Source organism: Populus alba, chromosome 15, assembly GCF_005239225.2.
Source record: "Populus alba chromosome 15, ASM523922v2, whole genome shotgun sequence".
In the NCBI taxonomy this organism is placed as follows: domain Eukaryota; kingdom Viridiplantae; phylum Streptophyta; class Magnoliopsida; order Malpighiales; family Salicaceae; genus Populus; species Populus alba.
Window position 1 is genome coordinate 1,283,408 of NC_133298.1, and position 20,424 is coordinate 1,303,831.

Consider the following 20,424-nt stretch of genomic DNA (forward strand, 5'->3'; position numbering starts at 1 on the left):
TTTTCTCTCTCTTTTTTTTTCGAAGGAAAAGACAAATTGATGACCTGTTAATTTTCCATGCTTTGCACTTTGCCACTCTTCTCTTCCGCTAAATTCAATGTCAAAGGTCTTTACTAATCTGTCGTCTAACTAATAATCTTAATATTATAAGCTATTTTTGATATTCACGTTCTGTTGTTTTATTTTCTAATAGTACATTTTCTTTATCTAGTGTTGCATAAGTTTTTACACTCCACATTCTTTTATTTAAACAAGGTTGCACTTAATTTGCATACTTCAAACAGCATGCATGCATGTAAAACAAGATTGTACTTAATTTGATAACAAGTTTTAATCGATTAATATCAGAAAATTAGTCAGATTACCTCTATATTTATTGAAACGAGAAATTTTAATTGAAAATTTATGAGACTTCTAATTTTTATTTTTAAAATAAGAATAATTTGCATAAATTAATCAAATATTTAAATAAAAGGATAAGAACAACTACAATTAACAATAAAAAAGTGAGGATCATATTTTATAAAAAAAAATATCAAGGGATAAAATTCAAAGACAAATTAATTTAATCAAGAATTCAAGACCAAACACACCATAATTAAAAGAATAAAAATAAAATCTAATACAAAAATAGGGTATGAAATAAAAAAAATAACTCAATAAATTATTTAAAACCAAATATATTTCAATTAAAAAAATGAAAAACCAAATCATATATAAAAATCAAGTGCCAAGATATGCTAAAAGAAATATAATGTAATTTTTCTTGCTTTCAAGGACAAATAAGTCATTACACTGTAGTAAAAGAAATATATACGTATCATTTTGTCCTTGATAAATTTTATAATGACTAATGCATTCTTTGGTAAAAAAGGTAATTGTACCTCTAATTACAAGCATAACCATTTTTTTCATAAAGGTAAAAGAGTAAAAACAATATGTCTGGAAGCACAATAAATCACTGTTGTCTTTTTAATATATATTTTTTGTAATATTGATGCCTTTGCGTCTAAGAAAAATTTGGAATAAATAATTAATATTAGATACTTGTTTTTATTAACGGATGACTACTTGAATATCTGATAATAAATTCAATTAATATCACAAGGAGGAGGAAGAAGAATATTCCAAGGCTAGAGACAAATATGAGAAAGATATTGCAGCCATGTCAGGGTCAAGTCCCGATGAGGTATGTTCCACTTCCATCTCAATACTTTTTAAACCTTGTTTTTTGTTTTTGCAAAAGAATAAAAGAGCCGCTTGCCCAAAGCCTTATTTTTCTTGTTTTCATGTGCAAATCAGTTATGATACTGTAGCAAAAGATACATGTCTGGACCATTTTGTCCTTAATAAATTTTATAATAACTAATGCATTTTTGGTAAAGAATAATTGTACGTAACTCTTATTGCAAACATAATATTTTTTTTTAATAAAGATGAAAGAGTAAAAAACAATGTGATAAATCACTTGTGTCTTTTTAGTATTTTTTATTTAATATTATCGTACGAGGTTTTTTCTTTTTTTTTTCCTGAAGGAAAAGACAAATTGATGACATGTTAATTTTCCATACTTTGCACTTTTTCACTCTTTCTCTTCCGCTAAATTCAATGTCTTTAATAGTCTGTCTAACTAATAATCTTAATATTATAAGCTATTTTTGATTTTCACGTTGTGTTGTTTTATTTTCAGAAATACCTTATGTACATTTTCTTTATCTAGTGTTGCCCAAGTTTTTACACCACACATTCTTTTATTTAAACCTTGTTTATTTTTGCGATTTAAAAATATTTTTCAAAAAATTTAATTTTTTTTTTATTTTTTTCTTTACTTTAAATAATTTTTTTATATATTTCTAGATCATTTTAATCAATGCAAATTATTCTTATTTAAAAAAATAGAAATTTAGAAGTGTCATGAATTTCAATTTAATTTCTCGTTTTAAATAAATATAGAGGTAATTTGACTAATTTCCTGATACTAATTGATTAAAACTTGCTACCAAATTAAGTACAATCTTGCTTTCAATGCATGCATTGCTGTTTGGAGTAGGCAAGTTAAGTGCAACCTTGAGTAAGGGGTGTTTCTGAGTGTTATAATAGTAGTTTTTTAAAATGTTTTTTATTTGAAGATATCAAAAATAATTTTTTTTAAAAAAATAAAATTATTTCAATCTATCTTCAAATAAAAAACATTTTAAAAAAACTACTATTATAACACTCAGAAACACCCCTTACTCAAGGTTGCACTTAACTTGCCTACTCCAAACAGCATGCATGCATTGAAAGCAAGATTGTACTTAATTTGGTAGCAAGTTTTAATCAATTAGTATCAGGAAATTAGTCAAATTACCTCTATATTTATTAAAACGAGAAATTAAATTGAAATTCATGACACTTCTAATTTCTATTTTTAAATAAGAATAATTTGCATTGATTAATCAATTATTTGTTAATAACTAATGTCGAGTTAACAATGTTGCTATTTTGAAGAGGTTGAAAGAACTGGAAAAGATTATGGCTGATACAGAGCGAGATCTTGAGCGTAAAAAGCGAGAGCACGAGCGTGAAGAGCGAGTGCTTAAGCGTATGCTTCAGCTTGAAAAGCAACAGGTTGAGCAATTGAGATTTTCTTTAACAGCATCAAATCCACAGCAAGGAATTGATTCACTTCCAAGAAGTTTGCTAGCACAATCTGATGATGCTATCTCTACAACATATTTTGATGTCATTTGCACCTCGCAAGCTTATGATCTCAAGAAGGTAATGAGACTCAAACAAGTTTGGAGGATAGACATGCTACAACAATTTTCAAGGTCTATTGAGAGAAATCGATTTTTGCTGCCCGAATCCAATGAAATGTGAGGTTTATATACAGAGGTATAATTCTGTTTTATAGGAGGATAGAGTTTAATGTGAGGTTGATAATCCTCTTGACAAAGTTTGTGGAGTGACATGTCCAAGTACAGGGGCCAGAAGAGTGGCACTTTCACCCCTGTTTTTCACTCTCAATCACTTTATTAGTTCTATCTCTTTCAAATAAATTATTATCTGTAGGCCTAGCTACTGAGAAATTGAAGTAAAAAAGGAACATTGTGATTAATTCTTAAGGAAAAAGGAACATCGTATTCCCAGAAATAAAGTCAAAAGATACGACTCATTACTGCACTGATGCTCAGTGTTCTTTCCCTAAAACAGAAAGCGAACTCTGTCATGAAGAAAAGAAAACGCAATTAATTTAAAGTTTCTTCATCCTTGTAAACTGCTTTCTTTAGTGCCAGGGAAGGAGTGGAAAACTCACCAGCAAATAATAATCATAATAATAATAATAAAAAGAGTGGAAGAGAAGAGAAGGGAATGGCTAGTAATTAATTATTTGCCAGCAGAGATGGCTTTGGTAGACACAGGATAGAGGAGGTAAAAACACAGACGAGAAATGAGAAACTATCCGGCTGGCTGGGGGGCTACTTTTTGGTTTGAATAAAAATCTAGTATTTATATTATTATTTTTAAATTGATTGAAACCGGTTTGGTTTCATTAGATTTTTAGAATTTTGAAATCAAAACATAACTATATTGGAATTTTTTTAATTAATTAATTTTGATTTATTTTTCTCGGTTGAATTTTTTCAATTAACTTTTTTAATTTTCTTAATTTAATTAAATTTTCTGTTTTTTTCTCCTCCCTGGTCATGCTAAGTAATCATTAGTATTGGATATCTAGAAACCTTGCAAGACTTACGGCATCTAAAATATCGTGGCCATTAAAGAACAAGAGCTTGAGTTGTTGAGATCTCGTCTAGCGAATTAAAATCAACTCCACGAAAGGGAAATGGCGAGTTTGAAGAGGATAAAAAATATGATGCTGATGATCAACCTCCATCAAACATGCATGTTTTATTTAGCATATAATTTATTTAATAATCCAAAACCTTTTATTTTTATCAAATTTTTTCAACAAATGCAATTGAAATTAAACAGTGTAACACGCCATCTATTATTTGTTGTCCATGATCACTTAAGGTATTTTTATGTAATTTATACGTGCTTGTTAAGTAATTTTAAATATAAAGTGAAAAAAAATAACTCAGAATTTGTTTTAAAAGATATTTTAGTGTAAAAGAAAAGGAATATCTTTACTTTTCCTTTCATGCAAGCTAGTCAGGTAGAGAGAGACTTTTTATGATTTTCCATTAAATTTATTCCTTATAACATATTTTGACGTCATAAATGAAAAGGAAGACCAAGCATGTGAAAATCACATGCAAAACGGACTAAATATTTTTAGTTGTCTCTACCATGGGATAGATCGATAATTGATTTGTCTAATGTTTGGGATTAAATTGATAAAATCCAGGGTTTGGGGATTTAATTAATAATAAGGTAATATATCAGGGGCTAAATTGAGGTTTCCCAAGAAAGAAGGAAAGAAATTGTCAGTTTACCACCACTCCCTTCTCTTTTATATCCTACTGGCAACAGTGCTGGGCTTCATTTTGCATGTATTGAAAAAATTGCCTTGAAGGACGAGCCATAACATCATCATGTGCTTATGATGACATTTCAAGTTCTCGTTTTCCACCTGCATAAAGCCGTAATGCTTACGTACAAACTTACTCAATGTTTTCAAAAACTGTTCTTTTTTTCCCTTGGGATTTCTGTAGCTCAAGCAGCTCTTAATTACACACAGGCTTTTCTATGGAAAATTAGCAGGTCCAAGATGAGAGGCTCTAGACAAGGGAGGTGCCAAGAAACAGAGCTTAATACGGGCATCCATTAGCCAGCCTACTCTGATACTTCACATGTTAATCCATTTATTTGTCCAGGCTGATTTAAAATGAAACAAAGAATTAGTTGAAATTATGTCCTACTCTGATAGTTCAGTGCTCGAACATCGTATTCCCGGAAATTCGGTCTGAAGATACTTCTCACTGCAATGATGTTCGGTGTCCCTTCCCTAAAACAGAAAGCGAACTCTGTCTATGAAGAAAAGAAAAGGCAATTAATTTAAAGTTTCTTCCCCTGTAAACTGCTTTCTTCATTATCTAGCATCTCTTCTTTGCTTTGTGCCCAACCCAATGCTCCTTTAACTGTTCAAGAAAAGGAAAGCAAACTCCCTCTCTCTATGAGAAAAAAAAAAACTATTTTAAAAAACAATTCTACCACAATATTATACAAACTCGAAATTGTTTTCCGACTACTTCCAAGTGCTACCACAATAGAATACTGGCACTCTGCTTTAGTGACAGGCAAGCTTATTTACTATGAATTGCTACCCATCTTCTTTTTCTTTACCGAGTCATTGTGTCATTTCATTTTGTTGATGACATTGTAAATTTTTGTTCACAGTGAATGGAGAAATAAAGAGATGGGGTTGGGGTGAACACGGTCAACTTGGCCTGGGGAATACAAATGATCAAACTATCCATCAAACAGTCAGTCTAAGCCCTGATATTCAGAAGAAAGAAGCCTCCCTGAATGTTTACTGTGGTAGTGGTTTTACATTTGCCATAAGGTCACTCTCTGTCAATCCTGACAATATTTCAAGAAATTGAAAATGTTCCTGAGTAGCAAGTGGCATTATCCACACTACTACTACATGGAAGGATCTTAGGAGTTTTAGTGTCAGATTTCTTTCATTAATGCCCTGAAATATTTAAGTTGTCATACCTTAGAAGGGAAGCTTGATTCCTATAATCTTTCTCTCCATGCTCTGCCTTAAGACACGGTGAGGGTTTTGTTTGAGAGAAATTTGAAGACCCAAAGTGTAAAAGATGAAGAAGATTCGGAGAGAGAGGGTTCGGTTTGGCTTTATATTCGATGGAAATCAAAACTTTTGACCGTTAGAAGACTGGCTGTATTCAAAACAACGTTGTTTAGTATAATTAAGCTATCATCAGGCAAGGCCCATTCCTCCAAAGCCCGTAAAGGGAATTGAATTTGACCCATTTTTAGACTCCTCTGTTCCACTTCCCATTTCAAAGCAGAGACGAAATCTTCCACACGCACACAGCAGAGGTGTAATGCTTGCTCTCGTCTCTGAATTGGATTACGTTCTTTCTTCATGTATTTTTCATTAATGAGAGGTGGAGACTTTATTATGTCCTTTTCATTCTAAAATTTAATTTTTTGTTGATGAAAGATTGTAACTCTTCATCCTTCGGTGATAATTTAATGATTCCCTTAAAAATTCTTTGAGATTATGGAATAATATTATTTTCATTTTAGTGAAAGTTCCTAAGCTGTGTTTGATTCATAAGCCTTACCATTTTATCCATGGAGTATCTTATTTGGCTGCTTTTTTACATTTATGATCGTGAACTAGTTGGGTATCTAAAGTTGTAACAGAGTGATGAGGATGACTCTGCTTACATGTTGAATTCAACTTTGTGTTTGCGTGGTAAAAATCAGTTTTTTGATACTGTATTGAGAGATCAACAAGAACTCTTTCGAAACTAAAGGATGCACAGAAATAATTGATGGACATCATAATCTTAATTAAGATGTTGCTGTCGAAAGACTACTCATAATGTTATACTACATTTCATCATTCATTAAAATTCCGATCAACCTTAGGATTTTGCATGCTCGATCAAAACCCACCCCCGATATTATTCTGTCCCATTTGGACAACCGAGTGAGAGACAGAAACCAAGCACAGCCCTCTACTCCTCAAGTCCTTCGCCTTATCTTGGCTATCCTGATACACACGTTATTAAATGTAATCAATAAAGAGAGCTGAGGTGCTACTATTTAAGGCTATTTTTACTTTCCAACTTCTGTACAAAAACAATTTTAAGATTAGGTACTGGTTAATGTAATCATGATGGTTGTTAACATTAATAAACACCAAAAGGTGTCGTATTAAAGCACATTTAGTCAAACGAAAGACTTAATAACATTTGTATATTAACAAATTTTTGCAGGAAAAGAAAACTGGCTAGTGGTTGGGCAATCCTTCTCTTTTCAGACAGTTGTCATTATTGGGTGTGTGTGTGTGTGTGTGTGTGTTGTGTGTGTTGTGTAAGAAACCTTCACAGTTGCTTTTTATGGAGGTGATGGATAAAGTAAAGCAATACCTGAACTGGGTGTTCAAGAAATGCACAATTTCTTTCTCCATGAACCTAAAACAAAATTGATCTCTCTGCATTAGTTAACGGTATTTTATTTGTTACTAAATACAATTAGCCACAACTGCTTTAGGTTCCTCATACGCATGCTCACAGAGAAATCTTAGTCTAGCATTAGGAAATGAAGTAAAAATTCGCTATATATAGACACTTACAGACTTTTGTTGGATCCTCATGCTTGATGATGCAGTGCCCAAGTAAGGAGAGCTAAGAATCTAAAACAATCAAGGGGGTGAGGGAGACCATAGAAAAATAAGATTTATAACTTCCATGACCAAATATTCACGAGAAAGGGCATGAGTAATTCAATATTTTAACTTCATGCTTCTCGCTAATTATAACTTGGTTGCAAAGAGTATAAGAATATGGAAAAATATCCACCTGAATTTGTTCGTGAAGGAAACGGATATACTCAATACATTCGAACAGGACAGAAGCTGTTTCCGTCTGCAAAAGTGGAACACATCAACACACCCCAAGTCATCTTCTTTATCTCCTATAAGTTAAATTTGAGCCAAATGACTAGATGAAGAATGAGAGAGAGAGGAGTCAGGTTAGTGTAAAATTTAAAAGAACAACTTCATGTACTTTATAAACAGGAAAGATAAAAAATCTCTGTTTATAATTCCTTCTGTTTAGTTTATGGATTAAGAAGCGAAGGATTCAATGTTCGTTCACCTTTCCAAAAGGGCAAACCAGACCCTGAATAGTTGTGATTTTTTCACCTAGCTTCTCCTTCCTTCCCTGAATGAGTTGTAAGAAATATTATTATTAGTAAACTGTAAAGCAGTGTATAAGATTCTGATAAAAATTATCAATGTTTTGATGATTGGTTTTAATTCCATCCCCTAAGATTAATTTGTACATTATCAATCAACCCCCCAAATGCTAGTTTTTCTCGATCAATCTCCTATATAAGGTTCCAATAATTCCAATCAACTTCTTCTAACAATACCTGTTAGTTCATGATTTTTCTTTCATCTACGGGCCTTGTTTCTAAATTGAGAGCTATACACATGTGAAGAAGAGCAAAGGGGATTTCTAGAAAAATTTGAGGAAAATTAATCAAACCGATTAAATAGACAAAAAATAGAATGATACCTCTGTAGTGTAGAGTCTAAGAATACTTACTTCGCAGATTGTTTCGAGCCCACATGTCCCAATTGGAGATTTGCCTCTGTCTTGTATAGTGACAGGATAATGAAGATCGTCGATCATTCTCTTGCCTCCTGGTCACCAAAACAAAAATTTATAGTAACAATTACCCCATAAGAAGACTAACAAGAAGCAGGGGTGGAGTAAGATCAAGAATGATCAGTACCAATATTGTTGATCAGTTGAGTTCGATTATCAGGTTTCCAAACTGACACGACTGCTACAGGACGATTGGGCAAGCATAACGTAGGAAAGCCATTGTTTTGAACTATTCTGAACTCAGGAAAGTCAGTCAAAGAACAGTCTTTCAACTTACTGGACCATAGCTGAACTGATTGAAACCCAGCTTGACGCAGCCGTTCTTTCCAACAAGTCAAGGTCTCATGCCGCTCTATGCGGTCAATGCCCCTGGTTGCAACCACGTTATTAATCTGCCATTTCAATTGCTTCTCCAGTAACATCCTGGTACATGGTTGTTCCGTAAAACGCTCTAAAGATTCAAATACACTGTAGTAGTATTCAAATGATGAAGTGAGCCGAGTGAAGAAATCTGAACAGTTATGGTTTGCTTCCTGTTCAATGACTATCATGATATCAGGTTTTAAGTCCCTCAGTTTTGACAACACTTTCTCGATCGCTCCTTCCAGTGCAAGCAATTTGTGGAGTTCAAATGCCCATCTCACAACTATAAACTCACCCTCGCTTGACCTTCTAATTTTCAGCACAGATTCTGTTATATCAGTCACATTTTCAGCAACCAATTCTCTATGATCAAAATCCACTCCCAAACATCGGGCAAATTCAGCAAATTTCCGTTGACTTTCTTGGAGATACTCATCGTTTTCGGACAGTTTTGGACGGATACTAGTTAGCCGGAGAAGTGTTGCCGGACCAATCAAGCCTGCATATCGCACCATCCAACGATTCCAATACCAGGGACCTGCCATGATGGAAAAGTCAATAAAGTTGAACGGTTTCGAGCTTCCAATAGGTAAGGCCTCCAGAATGCCATGCTCGGTGGTGATGCTAGCAAAAATGTAAAAAGGAGAATTTTCATTATCATAGGTTTTGTACAGCTTTGCGCCTAATGGAATTAGCGGCATAGGATTTCGAGGATATACTCCATGGACTCTCCGAACAAGACCTTCAGCAAAGTATTTAACAACCTTTTTAGTTACTTCACTGGTTTCAGCAACCATCAGGTCTTCCATTTCGCAGAAAAGAAAATCTGCAAGTTCCAGATTACCATCTGCAACCTCCTTGGCACAATGTATAAACTTGTTCACAAGAGGAGAGTCCATCGGCAAATTAAGCTCTGGCCGTATGGATGGATGAACTGAATACATTATCACTTTCTTTCTTTGGTGACAAAATATTAGGATCTATTGAGCTTGGGGTGTTCGCAGTCTGGTTCGGTCCGGTTTATGTCTAAAAAACCAACCGAACCGGGAACAATAATTTCTTGAGAAAACCAGGAAACTAAACACTTGGATAAAGCCTGAAAAGCAGAGAGATCATTTAGAATTAACAGAAAGGATAATCAAAGAAAAAAAATTAAAGCATGCAAATCAAAATAGCCAAAAAAAAAAACCTATCTCACCAAGGAAAGTTCACTTTTCACTTCGTTTATAAGAGCAAAAGAGGTCATCTCAGTGGGAGCATGGGGACAACACTAACAAGGAAAAGGAAAATTTGGTCAAAAGCGCATGAATGAACGATGTTAGTTTTTCTTTACAAAAGCTTTAGTGTAGAAAAATCTATAGAATAGGAAATGATTATGGGAATGTAATAAAAAGAAAAGCAAGGGGCTACATGTGAATCATAAAGGAAGGAAAGTAATGGTCACTCGGTCATGGTGGGAGCTAACAAAGTCCTCACGCGTTTGTGCTGTCTGAGTCTACACACAGTCTCACACCATACAAGCAAGCAAACACCATAGGAAGTTGAGGAAGGTGAAAAAATATCTGAGATCTAAGAGTGGTGTTCAATGTTTTCCCATCTCCAAACGTCCGGTTTAAATATATCATAAAAATATGACACACTTGGCTACAATTTAATGAGAAACAGCAACAATGATAAAGGATAAGAAGAAAATTTAGTATTGCTCATAATATATTGATTTTAATATTGTAGTAACGAATATATCCTTACTGTTTACAATATATTGGTTTTAATATTTCACTTGGGAAAGTTATTTCAGAAGGGAAGTTTACATTTTGTGAACAAAAAAAGCCAACAAAATGTTTGGAATTCAAGATCTTATGCTATGTGTGATTGGAAACCAAACATAGGCTTAACTTATTTAATAGGAAAGATGAATGGATAAAATGAAGAAATACTAGATGAGCAATAACGCAATTATCATGCAATATTCATGAGAAAAAAAAATCTTATGTGAAAATCATTTTTGATAAACTTGATTCAATATTGGCTTGATAGTTTGTTTTGATAAAACTTGATTTGGGGTTCTTATAAATAAATAAAAAAACAATCTGAATGTTGATTGACGCTTGATTTTATTAAAAAAAAAAAAAAAGGGCTTGAATTTTTCATTTCAGGGGAAAATGCTGATCATCGCCTTTTCAAAGAATTATGTCTTTATTTATACCCCTGGATTTGACATAGAAGAAAGAGACATTAAAAAATAATAAATAGTAAAGAGAAATTCATTGGTTGTTCATATTCTAACAATAATAAAAAAAAAATTCATGCTGTCTAAGGATCACATCTTATTTTGTCGAGATTGAAGCGGAGAAAAAAGGAGCAAGCTAGCCGAGCTACATCTAGCGGGTCAATTCAAAATCCTGTTAATTCAAAACTGAAACGGGACTGAATTAAAAAAAATAAAAAAAAATTAATGTGATCTAGTTAACTCGATGACTCAATTAACCTAGCAAGACTTGACCGTAAATCCATTAATTTTTAATTTTTTTTACTAAAACAATGTTATTTTAATTTTAAAAAAAAAAATTTAACCCAATCAAAATCTGAAACTCAAACCTTAATTAGACCGGATTTTAAAACTATGCTTACAGTTGAATATTCCTGCTTTTTATTAAAAAAAAAATGAACGATGCAAAATGACCCTAGCCGTCTGGCTTTTTTTAACCTTTGCTTTTTTCTTCCTCTCGATTGCTTTTTTCTTCCTCTCGATATAATATAAATTAAAGATATGTTAACACCCCAGCAATCTTCAATTTTTTTTTAATTGAGATTCAATAAGAGAAATTAATTAGTATCTTAAGAATGACGGTATGTATACAAAAATGACGGGTGGCTCACTCTAGACACTAACTTTGTTTAATGTTCATGAATTAGTATAAAAAATCCCTTTTTAATAATAAAAAAGTGTCTTTATCAGAAATTTGTTATGACTTGAAATTTTATTTGTTTATTTTTTTTCTTTTTCTTTCATGTTCGTTGATTGTGAAAATTAAAATACTATAAAGTCCAACAATAATTTTTTTAAATATCATAATTTCCAGTCAACTGCAGTATTTTTCAATTATATTTTTTAAAAATTATTTATGCTGACCTAATTAGTTTGGATTTTGCAATAGAAGTTTTGTTGTTGTCGTTGTTTTCTTGTTTTTTTTAATATATAAATTCATTTTTTATGTGTGGATTTTGCTGGAGTAGCTGGTTGATTAAGTGGGACTGTGTGATTCTTTTCCACGATATGGTGGAGAGGTTACTGATGATAATTGATAAAAGATAGTGATGTGAGTGGGGGCATAACTAAAATTTGAAACAAATTTACCTTCCCATCCTAATATTTTAAAAAATTATAATTATATCCTTCCATTTAAAGCTTGTTCTATAGAAAAAAGCACGTTTGCACCCCTGAAAAAAAAAACATGTATGTGCACCCTCGACCCTAAATTTCTATTTCCACTCCAAGTGATATCTTTAACAATTATTGAAGATGCCTACCAGGTGTTTGACAAATATCTCCTATAGAAAACTGAAGATTCAAGATGAAATCCTGGCTCAAGAACTAACTATTAAGACAACATCTAAAAGCACTGATCACGAGGGACTAAATATAGAAATAAATGGTCTAATTGTTTGTCCTAAGAGCTACAGGGATAAGCTGTTGATCCATCCAAACTGGAGCAATTAAATTAAAACATAAATTATTCTATCTTGCATCATCAATATTGAGATCGGAGCTTCTTCCGCCAGGATGATTAGATGCTCTCCGAATTAGTGATGGGATTCACATTCACTATCTCACTCACATTGAATCCCAACAGTAAGAAAGAGTACGAAGAACCCTCAGGTTCAGGCTAAGCGTAGCCTCTGAAAAGGCCTCGCTGTGTGACTGAAGCCTGGAAAACCTGCAGCCTTCATTGCCAGCCAAGTTTCTCGAGGGGCCGGGGCACCTCAGTCAATCTAGGCGATAAAAGGACACTAATGGAACAGTATTGCACTGTTCATCATGGGCCAAAGTTGTTTTTTAATGAAAAAGAAGGCAAGTACAAGAACCACGCAGGTGAGGCTACAGCTGAATCAGTTGTCGAAGGTCTCTCTTTCCCTCCCTGGAAAAAGGCTGCTTCGTACTTTGATAAAAACAACACGACACATAATTCTTTCATTATGTGTCGTAATCAAATGCTCCCATGTCTACTTCCTTCAACATTTCAGATCAACATGTGTGGTTCCACTCTGCGTTTTGCAGCTACTTTCTTCTACGTGTCGACTCTACAGTGGTTGGGGATTTAACACCTTGAGTGCCTGTTTGGTAACGTGGCTGCGGGTGAGGTTCACCCGCAGTCACGCAAAATACCGTTTGGTTAACAAAAGAAAACAGATTTTTAATGGTGGGACCCGTCCAATTCTCAGCCGCGCCTCAGGTTTGGGAGAAGCAGCAAAATCGTAGGGTAGAAAAGTTGCAACAGTGGAGCGTGGCTCCACTGTTCAGTGAACAGTGGAGCCATGCTCCACTGTTGCAACAGTGCGAGTGAATTAATTCACTCGCACTGTTACAGTTTTAGTTTTTTTTTTTTTTTTTTTTTTTTTTAAAAAAAAAAAACATTGCAAGAATTTATTTTTTTAAAAAAAATTAGTGTAATTAATTGATTTTACTCGCATTATTCACGTGAACATGAACAATATTATTTTTTAAAAAAATTAGTTTAAGGTGAATTAAATTTACTCGTATTGTAATTTTAATTTTATTCCTGATAATATTTTACTTAATTTTATTGCACACTCAAAAAATTATTTTTTCTATAGTTCTTGTCGAATGAATTTTGTACATAATAAAATTGTAATTTTTTTAAAAAAAATATGCTTTACTTGAAAAACTAGTATTTAATATTATTTAATAACACTACATAAAAAAAATTCAGTTTTTTATTTTATTTTAATTGTGTTTTATTCAAAAACTTAAAAGGAGATCGCTTAATGACGTAATAAAAAATTCAGTTTTTGTTGTTCGCGCTTAAGAAACCATGAAAAATATAGTCCTTGTCGGATAGATTTTGTATGTAATGACATTGCACATAGTTTAATGGAAGAATAAAAAAATATTTGATATCAATATTATTTATTTCATGATATAATAACAGTGATTAAATCTAAAATATTTAAATTAAAAATCATTAATATATATATATATATTTTAATTATTTTATAACCTTAATTTGAAAATCATTTTTTTACCAAACACATTAAACTACTTTTTTGTTCAACCTCAATTTCAACCACAGTTTTAACCAAACATATATTTTTTTAAACCAACCTCAACTAAAAGTACTTTTTATAAAATAATTTTTTTAAAACCACAACCACAACAGCAACCTCAATACCAAACAGACCCTGAGTGATGTAAATAATTTCCAATCAGGATGTGTGACAAATAATTGTATCTTTATCTTCTTTTCAGAATCGGGAAAACTTTGGTCAACCTGGAGAGTACTGGGACTTGCCAATCCAGTAGTGACACGTCAAGTCTCTGCTGGATTCTAGCTATGGGTCAGTTGTTCAGTCTGGGTTGGACAATTATCAAGTACCCTTCCTTTTACTTCGTCCTTCCTCTTAATTTTTTTTTCTTCCAAATTTCAAAAACTTATTTCTCAAACTAACACACTTATGAAAATAATTATCAGTACAATAACACATTCAGCGCATGTAATATATTCACAACCTATATTTTGTATGTACTAAATTATGCAATTATGTGTAATTATTGGTCGCGTTAATATTATTTTTAAAGTAATTACTATTATTTTTAAAGTATTTTTACTTAAAAATATATCAAAATAAATTTTTTATTATTTTTTAAAAATTATTTTTAATTTCAGTATATCAATAATTTAAAAATACTAAAAAAATATTAATTTGAAGCAAAAAGAAATATAAATTTTTTTTAACTTTTTTTTTAAAATATTTTTAAAATATAAAAACAAAACAGATACGTGTGACCTCTTAGTTGTGCATTTAGTATTAGCATGACCTTTGAATTAATTAGTTCTGTAATTTCCCTTTTTTTTTTTCCCTAATCTTTTTTTTGCCCCCCACTACCTCTCCATCCTTATGCGATGCTCTCAACTTAAGCAACATCATCTAAGTCTTCAGAACAAAAAACTTTTCCCTCTCATGTCTATGACAGACTTGACCTTTCTTTTTCTTTCAACCGTTGCTTCCTTTTCTGGTCATTAACTCACAGCATCTATATGTTGTTATTTTACTTGGTTTTTAGGATAAAAAATTTTAGGGTTTAGGTTAGAATTTTTTTTTTTAATTGAAGATTAATTAGATATGAAATTTAGTGTGTATATTGTTTTATTTAGTAAGAAAAATCAATGAATTATATGGTATTGATTATACGGGAAACAAATTGGCAAATGTTTATTAATATTTCTACAAATAAAATTTGATATTATATCCTATTAAATATTAAACATAGTTTAATTTAAATATTAACTAATTTTTTATATTCTAAATATAAAATTATGGTCATGGGAGCATCTTCATATTAGTCGTCTTGATGTTTAGAGAAATCAGATGCTCGATATAATTACAGGAAGATAACTTTCAATTGAGCTCGGTAATAATAATTATGAACACATTGTTAAATTTAAAATTTCAATAAAAAAAAAATTTCAATGTAATTGTCTTGAACATGTTAGTTGGGTTGGGAAAAGGCATAAGCGTTATACACAAAATCATACTTAAGTTCATGGGTTGAATTCAACATGAACATCACTAGGTATGTGTGAACTAAGTTATTCATTTTTTTAACTTTATTTTTTTTGTTATAAGTGTAATAAGTGTTATAAATGTATATGTTTTATAGTTTCATATGAATACCGTACATCGGCGATTTAATTAAAAGTGCATATCCATTATGCACGGAAATTTATGGATAACGGTGGTCTTTATACACTGTTTTGTCATTGTTAAGGTGCATTGTCTTGATTGGGTAATGTGTTTGTTTGGATTGCATCAACACATACTTAATAATATTGACACACTTGATGACATGCATGTTGTTAATTGTCATGATAAAAGAAGAAGAAAAAAAAAGATAACTGGTTGGTGGTTCATGCCAAAATATGATTATTTTGTGTGTTATTGTGGGAATTGTTTTCCTAGCTGTGCTAGTCTAGGAAATAATTTTTGTTGTTGTGTTAATATGGGATAAAAATTATATTTTATTAGTTAATAATTAATTGCATATATATATATATATTATTTTTTAAATTGAGATTTTTCATATTTTTCTTTTTGGCTTCTTTAGAATTAAAGGCATTGCAAATTATTTTCTTCGATGGAAATGTGTTCGTAATTCTTTTTGTACTTTTTAACTAGTGTAGAATTTATTATCAGTTCACAATTCTCTTTTCTCCCTTTCGAATGGCCATCATTCAATACTGTAATTATTTAGATTATGATTTAGGATTACAACATCAAATATGTTAAAGAATAAAATTTTTTAATTTGTTTTTGTTGACGTTGTTGTTTATATCGAAGGAGAAAAAAACTAAAATTAAAAAGATAACACTAGTATTTGGCTTATTCACACCTAATTTAACATTTAAAATATCATAGGAAATAGATAAAAAGAAATGAAACATAATGCATTAAACAACAAAACATGGATTATATATTAACGCACCCTAAACTAAATAAATTAAAAGGGAAAGGGAAAAATTAAGAAGATGGAAAAGGAGAAGGTTTTGAGCGAATCTTAAACACTATTATATTTGGCATCATATATGAAAAAAATCATTTTAAAACCTAAAGATATTTTCAAATTAGCATATGCATCAACTAAAAAAAAAACAAAAACTAAATCTCAATCATAAATAATCTTAAAGGCATACTATCACATGGGTCAATATTTTAAAAAATAAATTCTCTTAAATATTGTTAGTTTTAGGACCCAAACTTAAAAAAATAAGATAAAGAACAAATTTCTAAAAAAATTCTTAAAACTAAGAGATTTGAAATCCAAAAAAAAAACAACAACAAATGAACGAATATGATAAGCAGGTTCAAAAAATGCATAATGGTTTGCTTAGAATTCAAAATTTTCTATGTTTCTTTATGTTTGTTTTTATTTTTTCTTAAAAAACAACCTCAAAATTAAAACTATGTATAAGGGTTACTTGATATTTTAATATGTAGTTCCATATAAATGAAATTGCTTAGAGTTTAAAATTCTATAATTGAATGTGCGTGTGCTCTTACAAATTTCTCGTTGCAATAAATGTTTAATTGAATCTATAATCTATTGTATATTTATCCAAATTAGGGTTTGAATGAGTTGAGAATTGGTTTATTTAGAAGATTTTAATAAGATTAGGAAATTAATTTTTTTTTTAATGATTGAGAGACAATGTGCTGGATAAGAATGGTTTAGAGATACATATAAAGTGTTTAATTAAAGTCCTAAAGTCCTATAGGAGTTGTGTTTGAGAATTGTTTTGATGAATAGGTTTTGTTAAAGAAATTCTTTTGATTTCAATATATTAATTTGAAAATTTGTGTGATTGGAAAAATAAGTTATGATTGTTTAAACTTATAATTATTTAGTATCATCATATTTACTTATCACTTCTCATATTATAATATGAATTTCCACCACTCACACTAGAATTACTAACACCCACATCAACACCTTCACCATAACTACTACTACTACTCATAGTTATTGTAAACACCCAAACAAAAATATATATATGTCTATATATATATATGTATATAAAGAGAAAGAGAGAGAGAAAGATGGTGATGAACGTAGTTTTCGCTGCCGATGCAGAAATCGGCAGCGACGCAGATTTCGCTGCCGATGCAGAAATCGGCAGCGACGCAGTTTTCGCTGCCGATTCTGGTTTTGGCAGCGACGCAGTTTTCGCTGCCGATTCTGGATTGGGCAGCGACGCAGTTTTCGCTGCCGATGCAGAAATCGGCAGCGACGCAGTTTTCGCTGCCGATGCAGAAATCGGCAGCGACGCAGTTTTGGGCTGCCGAATTCTCAATCAACAGTGATGCATAGCTGGGAGGGAGGGGTAAAAAACTGGTTTTAGATAAACCAAACAAGGATAAGGACACACCTAAACCCACCCCCAAACAACCCAATTCATTTGATGGGTAGTATAAATACAAAGAGGGGAGAGAGAAGGACCCATCTTCTTCCCAAACCAGCAGCTGCATGTCATTCTTCCCTTCCCCTTTCACATCAAAAACGTGAATCAAACTAGTAGAGTGTCTTGTGAGCTTGTGAGGGAGAGATGAGAACTTGAGAGAGGAGTGGGCAGCTGCATAGAGGAGAGGAAAAAGAGAGCTGGAAAACGTGAGAGGAAGAAGAAGGAGGAGAACCAGCAGCTGAAGAGAAAAGAATAGTGTCAAACCTTCCTCAAACTTGGTTAAAATCAGAAGGTATGGGTCATGGAACTCCCTTTCCTCTTCCCCTTAAGATCAAAAACGAAAATGAAGAAGAAAAGCCCTAAGAAAAATTAATCTAAGACTTAAGCCAACTATGGGGGAAACTGAAATTAACTAGGAGATCTAGCAAACAGAAGTGAAATAAAGTCAATTTCAGAACATCTAACAATTATGGTAGAAGCTGGCTTTAACTATGGGTAAGCCAGCATGCATGTGGTGGTGTTCTGCTGGAATGAATGTGTTTCTGCTGTGATGTTGGTGCTGAAAATTAAATGTGTTCTGTTGAGATGTTGCTGCTGGAATTAATGTGTTCTGTTGTGATGATTGTTGCTCCAGGAATTTAATGTGTTCTGCTGTGATGTTCTTGCTGGAATTTAATGTGTTCGCTTGCTGTGATGTTAGTGCTGGAATTTAATGTGTTCTGCTGTGAAGTTCTTGCTGGAATTTAATGTGTTCTGCTGTGATGTTAGTGCTGGAATTTAATGTGTTTTGCTGTGATGGTTATTGCTGAATTTTGTTGAAGAACTATGTGCTGAAATTGATGGTTTCCGAGTTGCGAAATTTCTGTTTCGCTGCCCGCAGGAACGGAACCTCCTGCAGCGAATTGATATTCGCTGCCGATTTGTGTGTTGCGCAGCGAAATTCTGTTTCGCTGCCGCAACTGAACCTGCTGCAGCGAATTGATATTCGCTGACGATTTGTGTGTTGCGCAGCGAAATTCTGTTTCGCTGCCGCAACTGAACCTGCTGCAGCGAATTGATATTCGCTGCCGATTTGTGTGTTGCGCAGCGAAATTCTGTTTCGCTGCCGCAACTGAACCTGCTGCAGCGAATTGATATTCGCTGCCGATTTGTGTGTTGCGCAGCGAGATTCTGTTTCGCTGCCGCAACTGAACCTCCTGCAGCGAATTGATATTCGCTGCCGATTTGTGTGTTGCGCAGCGAAATCCTGTTTCGCTGCCGCAACTGAACATGCTGCAGCGAATTGATATTCGCTGCCGATTTGTGTGTTGCGCAGCGAAATTCTGTTTCGCTGCCGCAACTGAACCTCCTGCAGCGAATTGATATTCGCTGCCGATTTGTGTGTTGCGCAGCGAAATTCTGTTTCGCTGCCGCAACGGAACCTCCTGCAGCGAATTGATATTCGCTGCCGATTTGTGTGTTGCGCAGCGAAATTCTGTTTCGCTGCCGCAACTGAACATGCTGCAGCGAATTGATATTCACTGCCGATTTGTGTGTGGCGCAGCGAAATTATGTTTCGCTGCCGCGACTGAACTTCCTGCAGCGAATTGATATTCGCTGCCAAGTTGTGCGTTGTGCAGCGAAACTGCGGCACCAACAGCGATGCAGTTTTCGCTTGCCGAACTGGCTGCCCGCCAGCGAAACAGTGGTCGCTGCCGAACTGGCAGCACCGCAGCGAACCAGTTCTCGCTGCCGAATTCCTACAATAAGCCTCCTAGGCAGGAATGACTTAAATGCTAGTAACAATCTCATGTTTGATATGTGTAAAATATGGAACACTTGAATGTGAACATATGAACTCTTGAAATAAGTGTGATGATGAGTATGATTCAAAAATAAAATAAATGCAACTGTGCTGATTTGTGACTATTGATGTCTTAGGTGGTGCGGTCGGGATTGGACCATCATCAAGACAGGATCGACCCACAGGTGGAGCAGTGTAGGTGACTTGCACCTTCCCTTTTCTTACGTTGAATCTTGAATTTTTAACTTGAGTACTATCATATTGTTAGAACCGATATTAGATTGATGAACGCTTAAATGTTTGATTTAAAGATTGATTAGCTTCGGCTAATGGCATCCGAATGGATGGCCGGTGACAAAAGAGTGATTAGCTTCGGCTAATGGCATCCAAACGGATTGGCCGGGACAAAGAATGATTAGCTTCGGCTAAATGGCGTCCGAACGGATGGCCGGGACAAAAAAATGATTAGCTTCGGCTAATGGCATCCGAAGGGATGGCCGGGACAAAAGAATGATTAGCTTCGGCTAATGGCATCCGAAAGGATGGGCCGGCGACAAAGGAGTGATTAGCTTCGGCTAATGGCATCCAAACGGATGGCCGGGACAAAGAATGATTAGCTTTGGCTAATGGCGTCCGAATGGATTTGTCGAGATGAAAGGGACTGATTAGCTTTCGGGCTAATGGCATCTCCAAACGGATGGATGGCCGGGATAAAAGAGTGATTCTGCTGCCGATACAGAAAATCGACAAGCGACGCAGA

The 20,424-nt window shown here is 33.4% G+C and overlaps 1 protein-coding gene across 1 annotated transcript in view; it reads right to left on the reverse strand.

The window, feature by feature from the left end:
* Positions 1 to 6,079: 6,079 nt before the first annotated feature.
* LOC118059531 (uncharacterized) overlaps positions 6,080 to 20,424 on the reverse strand; it is a 17,254-nt gene continuing 2,909 nt past the window's right edge. Inside the window, exons 4-10 of the mRNA XM_073404826.1 lie at positions 8,449 to 8,744; positions 8,259 to 8,356; positions 7,806 to 7,871; positions 7,509 to 7,574; positions 7,283 to 7,342; positions 7,077 to 7,121; positions 6,080 to 6,697 (exon numbers count right to left, since the gene is read on the reverse strand). Of these exons, the coding sequence (XP_073260927.1) occupies positions 6,590 to 6,697; positions 7,077 to 7,121; positions 7,283 to 7,342; positions 7,509 to 7,574; positions 7,806 to 7,871; positions 8,259 to 8,356; positions 8,449 to 8,744 (739 nt within the window). The 3' untranslated portion in view covers positions 6,080 to 6,589. The remainder of the gene's footprint in view (positions 6,698 to 7,076; positions 7,122 to 7,282; positions 7,343 to 7,508; positions 7,575 to 7,805; positions 7,872 to 8,258; positions 8,357 to 8,448; positions 8,745 to 20,424) is intronic.